The sequence below is a fragment of the Onychomys torridus genome, chromosome 1 (genome assembly GCF_903995425.1).
Source record: "Onychomys torridus chromosome 1, mOncTor1.1, whole genome shotgun sequence".
In the NCBI taxonomy this organism is placed as follows: Eukaryota; Metazoa; Chordata; class Mammalia; order Rodentia; family Cricetidae; genus Onychomys; species Onychomys torridus.
This window is the reverse complement of record NC_050443.1, coordinates 137,079,297-137,089,365: the sequence shown is the minus strand read 5'-3', so window position 1 is coordinate 137,089,365 and position 10,069 is coordinate 137,079,297. Positions and strand designations below refer to the sequence as shown.

Genomic DNA, 10,069 nt, shown 5'->3' with positions numbered 1-10,069 from the left:
AGGGCGGGGCCCCAGCGCTCCGGAGCAGGCTGGACCTCCGAGGCTCCGCCCGGCTGCCCGCCGCAGCCAATCAGCGGCCGGCGAGGCGCGGCCACTTCCTGGTGGGAAGGCAGGGCGGTCTGCGGAGCTCGCTGGTCCGAGTGTCCCGCATCGGCTGCGCGCGGGTCCCGAGCGGCCGCGGGCAGCGCAGGCTTGGCGCCCGGTTCCCGTCTGCGTGTGGGGCTCCCGCGGCTGAGCCTGGCCGCTCCGCGAAGCGCCATGTCCAAGCCACCTCCCAAACCGGTCAAACCAGGTAAGAGCTCTGCGCGCTGCGCGTGCGGGTCTCCAGGCTGCGGGGCGCAGAGCAGGAGTTCCCGTGGAGCGTCCTCGGGCTCCCTCCGCACGGCTCGCCAGGACCTGCCAGCGAAGTGGTGACAAGCACCTAGGTCGCGGCCACTTCCTCATAGCTCAACGTGTCGCTGTCAAGTTGGAGTTCTTGACCGGCCGGCGAACGGGAAGTGAGCTGCGGCTGGGTGGGGTTTGCGCCCGCTGCCTGCGGGGCCCGGAGGTCTCCGGGCAGCTTTGGAGAGCTGCCCCCGGGCTGCCAGCGGGACAGTCTGCCCCCCGCTCCTCCCGACCATCTCGGCTCTTTGCTTGAGGCACTGTCGCTCTGTCGTGCGTCCTAGTGCTTTGCTTAGGGTGACTCTGGCGAACTGAACTAGAGAGAGCTCGAAGTTCCTCAAAGCAGTTTTCTTGACCACTCTTCCTGGTTCACTTTTTAAACATTGTTCTTCGAGTGTTTTCTGTGATGTGGAGAAACGAGAGAATTTAAAGGGACTGCTATATTTCAGCTCGGCCAAAGATACACTCATAGGAGCTTTCATTGGATAGGTAATTAACAAGACTTGTAGAAAAGTGGGAGATTAATGACTGACGAATGCCCCGCTCTTTTTCTTCCAATCTGCAACGTTGATATTGCAAGGCTGAAACTTAAAACGAGCCATTTACATCATCCTTTATGGCAACTTATGCTGCTTCAGTGATTTTTTTTTCCCTTGAGTTGTTTTTTTTTTTTTTTCTTTTTAAATGTCAGTCACTCGAAATTTAATAACTATTCAGTTTTATTCTTTTGTGGCAGTATCAAGCCCCCGAATTTGAAAATAATGCACACACGTTTATGAAATAAGCATTTTTTGATGACTTAAATTTTTCAGGGCCGAGGGTGAGGGAAGTGGCTCAGACTGGCTTTGGCCTGATCAGAGTCAGGGCGGTGTTGGTTAGAGGCTGCCTTCGACGTGAAATCTGAGAAGTTTGCAATCTGCAATTTAGATGCGGATGTATGAGGTGGCAGTTTTGTAAACTCAGATGTAAGTCAGGACCTCAAGTGTACAGCTATGCTGAGTTCTTTGATAGCTAAACAAAGCACTTGATTTAGAAGATTGTCCCGGGAATCAGGTCACATTAAAAGGGAAGTCCGAGTTGCATCTGTGAACTTGTGTGTTCACGCACCACCTTTGGGTGTGGTTTAGGATTCATCCTGTTACTAAATGGAGATAGGCTCTGGGAACTATTTTGTTGTTTACATCTCTACTTTTCCCCCAGCAAGACAGAAAACACATGGCTAAACATTTTTGCTATTTAGAAAGAATTGACTTCACAAGTGAGGCCAAGACATAAGTGAAGTTGCCATGAAAATGAGTTTGGGGTTGGGGATTTAGCTCAGTGGTAGAGGGCTTACCTAGCAAGCACAAGGCCCTGAGTTCGATCCTCAGCTCAAAAAAAGAAAAAGAAAAAGAAAATGAGTTTGGTGACTTAGTAACTTACAATGAGAAATATTAGTGTCAGTAGGACTTAAAAAAAAAACACAAAACTGTCCGGGTGGTGGTGGCACACGCCTGTAATCCTGGCACTTGGGAAGCAGAGGCAGGTGGATCTCTGTGAGTTCAAGGCCAGCCTAGCCTGGTGTACAGAGCTAGTCCAGGACAGGCTCCAAAGCTACAGAGAAACCCTGTCTCGAAAAAACAAACAACAACAACAACCCCCCCCCCCCAAAAAAAAAAAACAGAAAAACAAAACTGGCCCACATGTACTGTGTGGTAGACACTGGTCTAGTCACCCATACATGTTTGAATTCATTCACTTCTTCCAGCAGCTGTATCAGGTCAGTACCATTTTTTTTTTTTTTTCCTATTGCCCAGGGGGAATCGAAGAGGTTAACTCATCTCATATCAGTGGTGGGGTGGTGATGGAGCATGGAGGAGCCTGGCTCAGATAGTAAGACTCCACTGTGTGAGGGGCCCTGAATATTTTACAGCTGGCTAGGGATCTAAGGTTTCTGACAGCAGTGCTGAACACCCTGGGTACTGACAGCAGGTGTACTGGACTCTCGTTGTTCTCTAGGCAAGTCGCAGGGGTGAAGGTCTCCAAAGAAACCTGGCATTCATGAGAACATATTTAAGGTTTAAATTCTAATTAATTGCTTTGTTTACACCCTCCTTCATCCCAAAATGTTTTTAAAAAGGAAAAGGAAAAAGGGTTGGGGCAGAGAGAGAAGAATATTAAGAAATGAGAAGAAGGGTTGGGGATTTAGCTCAGTGGTAGAGCGCTTGCCTAGCAATTGCAAGGCCCTGGGTTTGATCCTCAGCTCCAAAAAAAAAAAAAAAAAAAAAAAAGAAAAGAAAAGAAAAGAAAAGAAAAGAGAAGAAAAGTAAGCTGATAGGTACACATGTCATAAGCTCCTGTAAAGTTTCTGACCCGAGGCTGTCATGTTATTCCTGATCAGCTTCATGCATACAGATAAAAGAGCAATGATAAGGTCCTTCGTGCTCAGGAAATTAACATGTGTTGCTTGTTCTGAGAAGTATTTACTTTAATGCCACTGAGATCTGAGACAGAATTCCCCTAGATTCTCTTCATATGTTGGGCTGGATATGTATAGGAAAAGGCTGAGGAATAAAACACCCTGACTCCCAATTTAATGGGCAACACAGCAAAGAGAGGAGCTGGATGAGGGAGTAGAGGGACAGAGTCTAGTTGTGCCTTACTTGTTTTTCCAGTTGCAATTTAAGAGATTAAGGATTTCTTTTGGCTCACAGTTTCCAGGGGCTAGTCTACCACAGCTGGAAAGTCCTGGAGGCAGTAATGTGAGGCAGCTGGCCACAGTGCATCTGCAGTCACCAAGCAGAGAAGGATGAGCTCCTGCTCAGATAGCATCCTCCTTTTATCCAGATGGAGTACCCAGACCCAGAGAATAGTGCTGCCCTTGCCAAAGATGAGCCTTCACAACTCAGTTAACCTAATCAAGGAAATCCCTCTCAGGCATTCTTAAAGGCTGACCTACTCTAGGTAATACCCATAGGTGAATCTGGAAGCTTGTCTCCTATGGGATGCCATAGCCTATGTAAGTCAGTATAAACTGCCACCAATAGCAAGCAACAGACATTAAATAACAAAGTGGGTAATGTATCTTTCAGGCCAGATAGCCTATACCCAGCAAGGGGCTGTTCTTGGAAGGAGGCTCCCCAGGCAAGTTCTGGTGAGATCTTACAAGGAGAGAGTCCAGCCACGTTCAAACTACTGAGGACTGAGCAGAATCTCACCGTGCTTTTTTTTTTTTTTGGCCCGTGTCCAGAGTGTCCTTTTGATATTTCCTTTGTCTTATTTCCTTTCTGTCTTCTCTCTGTCTTTGCTTCTTTCTCTGTTTCTTTTTGAGACAGGGTCTCACTCTCTAGCCCTGGCTGATCTGGAAGTTATTGTGCAAACCAGCCTAAGCTCCGTCTACCTCTGCCTTACCGCCTTGCCTGGTCTTTTGTTTAGACATTCCTTACTATGGCTTGCACTGGACACTGGGGGCTCTGGGGAACAATAAGAAAAAATTCTTACTTGTTTGGTCCTTAGTTTCTTTATCTACAGCTAGATGGCTGATCATGTCCATTTAATTGTTTAATCTTGTCTAAAAAAAAAAAAAAAGCAAAATCTTCATGTGATGCATGTCTGGAACCCTTGCACTCAAGAGGCTGAGGTCAAAGAGGTCTAGCTGTGCGGCACCTACCTCACAAAACAAAACAAGGAATAAAATAGATTTTCTATTTTAGAATATTTGGCGCATACAAATAAACAAAAATAAATATATTAAAATTTAAGAACCATTCTTATCACCTAGAGATAATACACTGTATGAATAACCTCTCAGGTTTTATTTATTTTTTCCCCGTAAGTCAGTTTTTAATCACAAAAGGAAAAATAGAAGCAGTTATCCTCATAATGGTGGCCGAGTGTCAGTTTGAGATATCTTGCTGTGCTGGGATTCTATATTGTCTGCATTGTGCTTGAAACACCATTCCAATCACAGTTTGTGCCTTTCCTAGCCTTTTTTTATCTTCTGTGGGGCCACTTTTGGCTCCTGAAGGTTTGTCATTGAAACCCTCCCCCTACTCACTAGACATGGCACCCGGGCTCAGTCTTCAGTGCATAGGACTGACCTGCCTCTCAGAGCCCTGGGGCCTCTCAGTTTGTGCAGAGGGCTTTTATGTGGTTTTCAGCCACCCTCAGGAGCCTTGCACTGCAAGGAGAGTGGTTCTACCTAGCTTGAAGGTAGACAGGACAGAATTTAGTCCTCACAGAGACTGAGAAATTTGATGACCATGGCGTAAGGAATATGTCCAATATCACCTGAACCTTGAGACCATCTCATTTTGGACAGATTTGGTGACAGTCCACTGTAGCTGAAAACCTGATGTCTGACCTTGGACATCTCCTCCAAATGGCTTATTGATTTTGGTGGTGAGAGGAAAGCAATATAAATATTTCATGTGTCCTGTGAAAATAAATCTGTGGAACTTAGAAGAAACCAACCAGTGTTCTGACTTCTTTGTTATTCATGATAAAAGCATGAAGGGCATTGTATATATACCCTTTAAATAAAACGTGAGAGGAAAAGAATCTCTGTCTAAAATGGTCTCAACTATTGTGTGATCCACCCCTGCATAAATAATGAATTGATAGTGAGACTGATGACTTGGCTTTCAGATGTACCCCGGACTGCTTTCTTCTATCAGTGTGAGGTATTTATACCTAATGGCTGAGTATAGTCCAAGGGGAAGCTTCCTGAAAACTCCCTGGATGATGATGATGGTGATGGGGAAAATTAACATTTAGTTGGCCCCACATGTCAGGCACAGTAGCAAGCACTCTGTGTCCTCAATCTCCTGCATTAGACAGCTCTGGGTCTCCATATCACCTCAATCGCACAGACTCCACGACCTGCCTCCCTTCCACTAAGCTCCAGCTCCCAGCAGTTCAACTGTCTCCCAGGAAATGTCACATACTGACCCAGACTCTATAATATGGGCGACTGGAGGACGACTTAGCTCCAAACTCTGGAAGTCACTCATTGACCAATTTTGTAATATGTGGTAAAAAGAGCTTTCATACTCTTATATTTTCAAGTTCTCAACCTATCAGAAGCTGAAGGCCACTGTCTTATTTTACTTTCCTTCACTGTGATAAAGACCATGACCCAAAACAATGTGGGACGTAAATATGTATGGAGTTCTTCAGAGCATCAGTAGCCAAAGTCAATTCGGGCTGCTCAGGAGAGGGTTTATTTAGCTTACACTTCCAGGTCACCGTCTTTCACTGAGGGAAGCCAAGTCAGGAGCTCAAGTAGGAACCTGGAGGCAGGAAGTTGAGGGCATGGAGGAACACTGCTTCACTGTGAAGTAGGTCCCTAGATCCTTGTTTTTTACTCAGGATAAATAAGCCTCCAAGCTAGCTGTGAGTGATGTGGCTTGGGACTAGAGCTCAGGCTTTAACTTGGACGTGTTATGGGGAGGAAGTTCATGTTTGTGTGTGTGTCTGTGGAGGTCAGAGGGCAGCTTGCTGGAGTCTGTTCTGTCTTCTACCGTGTGTGTCCCAGGGGCCAAATTCAGCTTCTTAGGTTTGGCTGCGGGGACCTCAACCCTTGAGATGTCTTCCTGGCCCACATTAGGGGAGTTTGGCGAAAGACACATAATACCAAGAGTGGCTGAGTTTCCTTTAAACTCTTACGTGGTGTTTGCTGATGTTTGTTTAAGGGAACTCTACCAGTGCACATTTAGATGGATTCCGGTCTTTTGTTAGAGCAGTGTTATAACACATAGTCTAGTTTTGCAAATCCACAGGACAGAGTGGATATAGCCCTATAGTGGCATTTGGGTATCGGAATGTGGCTGTACTGCCATTTTCAGAGAGATTTCAAATGGATCCTATCAGTTCACCCAACCCTCAAACATTGCCGCCTAGCCAAAGCAGGAAAAAAACTTAATTAATACATTTGATGTGGATATTATTGCAGATGACTAGAGTATTGGAAGCACAGGACACAGAATTTGGGGAAACTGAAAAGGTGTCACAGAGGAGGGGTAATTATAAGAAGGGTCTTGAGAGCTGAGTAAGAGTTTGCTGGAGTGTGGACAGGAAAGTCATTTGACTGAAGTACATCCTAGTATGCACATCTGACTGACCACAGGTGCCACGTTTCTCTAAGAATCCAGGGAAACATGGTGCACGTATGGAACTGCAAATTGTGTGTGTGTGTGTGTGTGTGTGTGTGTGTGTGTGTGTGTGTGTGTGTCTGTTAAAGAGAAAGCCACCATATGCCTTTAATCTCAGTACTTGGGAGATAGAGGCAGGTGGATCTCTGAGTTCAACAACCTGGTCTACAAAGCGAGTTCCAGGATAGCCAGGACCGTTTACACAGAGAAACCCTATCTTAAACAACAAAAAAGACAGGGTTGGGGATTTAGCTCAGTGGTAGAGCATAGAGCACTTGCCTAGCAAGCTCAAGGCCCAGGGGTTTGATCCTCAGCTCCAAAAAAAAAAGACAAAAACAAAACGTAAATAAAGAGAAAGCCATTTGCCTACTTTTTGGAGACTGGTTCTGTTCCACACCAAAAGTGAGGACTGAAGTGTTGGAATTCCAGTCCTCCACGCAGGTGCTTTTGGGGTATTGGCAGGCTGTGGCTGTTTGGCTGTAGCTGTAGTTAAAGAGGGTTAGGTACTTCAAAAGAATGAAACAAGTTACCCAGTGACTGATGCAGCCACCTTCCCATACTTGCCAGTCATTTCCTACTTTATTTTTAACACCTGAAGAACTTTTGAGTACCACAGGCGAGCTTCTCAACTTATTTTGGAGGCAGGGATTGAAGGGCAGTTTTGCAGTTGTACGAGTTTTGTGTTGTGTTGTGTTTTGTTTTTCTGTTTGTTTTTCAAGACAGGGTCTCTATTACTCTGGATGTTCTGGAACTCACTCTGTAGACCAGGCTGGCCTCCATCTCAGAGATCTGCTTGCCTCTGCCTCCCCAGTGCTGGGATTAAAGTTGCATACTGCCACAACCCGGCTTTATTTTTACATTTTGATTGGCATCGGATTTTAAAATGGTATCATCCCTATGAATTTGATGAGCTACTCTGGTTTTATATTCTTGGAATTCACCAAGCACTTGGAGTACATCTTTTCTTCTGGCCCTCCTAATTTCTTGGAAACTTGTGAGCAATTTGAACTCAAACTAAGGAAGATGTCACAACCAGTGGCATTGTACCTGAGCCAGAGGGCCTCACTCAGGCCCCTTATAGGAATCAGAGGGAGCATCAAGCAGAGTCTTCATGACCTGCCTTGTTCTGAGAAACTCCTGGGTTCCATTTCAGGACTCCCTGCTGGCTATCCATGGCCTAACTCACTCCTGTGAGACAAGAGCTATCTTCAGCCTGGGGTTAATTTGGAAAGGCTCCGATGTGTCTTCTTGACAATCTCTGAAGCATACACTGTACTTACTGGGAGATGCTTCTACATCCTAACATGCTGAGCATAGGTGAGAGCCTTAGATGAGACTCAGTTGACATATATCTGATTCCTCGGAAGTCTGGAGGATTTCTGTGTCTCATCTTTGCTTAAGGTCCAGACTCTTTGACACTTAATGCATTGCTTGCTGAGGCTTCTGGGGTTTTCTAGAGCACATCCTCTTTAACTGTTTGAAGGGTCTGTTGTCTTGATGAATCAGAGAAGCTTCATCTTCATGGTACTTCTGGAGGACCTCAATTGGAGATATTCTCACAGTGTCACGGGCTAAGACAGGGCTTTGGAACATTGCAACAGAAAACCATTCCCTCCCAAGTTTATATACCAAATGTGTGCCAAACGAAGTGGCTTCCAACTTTAGTGTTCTGTTGGGGAAAAACCTCCTCTTGACCCACATCTGCGTATAGAGTCTAAATACGAGTTACCTACTGAGCTGCCTGCCAGGATCTGACCCAAACAGAGCTGCAGTCTGAAGTAGGAGCTGCTGCTGTGGCAATTGTTACCATCCTCTTTCTGAGAACCCCTCCCTCCTCCCACAGGGTTTCTGGTTCTTGCTGAATACCTTCCTTCCCCTTCTGGATGTTGAGAGTCAGGGGTTCTTTGGGGACTTTTGGTTCCTAGGACTTGATTCTGCTTATTAGGAGCTCTTCTTTCTGTAACAAGCTCTTGCCCATTTCCTGGTTGAGCTGGGGTCTCTGATGTCGGAGATCTGTTCTGGACTCCCTTTTGACTGGTGTCTAGATCCCCAATGCTTAAACTGTCCTTAGCTCTTGTTTGCCACTGTTTTACTATCTAGCTACCTGTCCATATGGGCCCCCTGCATTTCTGTTTTTTTTTTTAAGATGTGTTTATTATATATACAGAAGAGGTTGCCAGATCTCATTACAAATGGTTGTGAGCCACCATGTGGTTGCTGGGAATTGAACTCAGGACTTCTGGAAGAGCAGCTGGTGCTCTTAACCTCTGAGCCATCTCTCCAGCACCTCCCCCTGCATTTCTGATGGACTGTTTTACAGTTGACCTAGAGGCCTGTCTACTTTCCGGTAGCCTTTGGGACTTACTTCCCTCTTCATGCCTCATGTTAGGCAGACCCTAATGGCATGGCCAACTTGGTTGGGCATGATGGTGTAACCATAAGGCACCAGGGTCACAGGCCTGGGGATACTTATCCCAGTCTTCCTCGCTCACAGCAGTTAGAACCTGGTTTCCTTTTTGCTCTGTCCATGGGCCCTGAGGATGAGGTCACTGCTTCTCATCTGATGAGTAAGTACACCATCAGTGTTAACCCGATCATTGATCTATTGTAGTTCCCAGCTCCAAAACACTTACATTAAAATATAAGGTAAGAGTCTAGGATGTAGCTCAGCTAGTAGAGTGTTTGCCATGTGTTGGGGACCAGCCCTACTACCGAACAGTCCTTGAAGAGTGAGGATTGAGAAATAATAGATAAGAAAAATAACATAGAAGAAAAAGACAGAGACACAGGTTAGCTAGCTTCAGGAGGGCTCTGGGTCAATACCATTGTTGCCCCGAGTTTATTGCTAATGGGCCTTTTATACACCAGCAAGGGGAGAGGTAAGACTTCCCTTTTTAAGGTCAAGATACAAAGTACAAGTGTAGACCCTTCCTTAAATTTCAGAACACCTGGTGCTCACGGCTTACTGAAAAGCATCTTGTAATCAGGCCTTGAAGTATAAGACACCTGGTAACCACACCTTTGGCCAAAACATCCTATTACGTAGCCTTGCAGGGCAAAGCAAACTCATACTCTCTGATCCTGAGTCAAGATGGAATAAGGCCTCACAATGGACTCTGTGTGGGACTCCACAGCCATGTGTGCACAAAGACCTGAGTTTGATCCCCAGTACCATATAAAGCATGATGGTACACCCTGTAATTCCAGCATGGGAAGTAGAGGAAGGAGGATCAGAAACTTAAGGCCAGATTTACCAGCATAGCAAATATGGGGCCAGCCTGGGCTACATGAGACCCTGTCTCAAAACAGACGTGTGTGTGTGTGTGTGTGTGTGTGTGTGTGTGTGTGTGCGCGTGCGTGTGTGTGCAGGTGTAGTAAGTAAGAAACGCACTTCTGGAAAGGAACTCCCCGAATGTGAGTGACTTTCTAATGGCAGGATTCAGGTATGAAAACCACCTCAGAGTGGATATTAGAGGCCTACACTATACACTGTAGAGGAGGCCACTTACAGAAATGAGAAATAAAATCTAGCTTTGAGAGTAAGTTCTGGTCCTGAG

At 45.8% G+C, this 10,069-nt stretch overlaps 1 protein-coding gene across 1 annotated transcript in view; it reads left to right on the top strand.

Moving 5' to 3' along the window:
• Window positions 1-41: 41 nt before the first annotated feature.
• Ostf1 (osteoclast stimulating factor 1) overlaps window positions 42-10,069 on the top strand; it is a 55,509-nt gene continuing 45,481 nt past the window's right edge. The window contains exon 1 of the mRNA XM_036194237.1: window positions 42-292. Within this exon, the coding sequence (XP_036050130.1) occupies window positions 259-292 (34 nt within the window). The 5' untranslated portion in view covers window positions 42-258. The remainder of the gene's footprint in view (window positions 293-10,069) is intronic.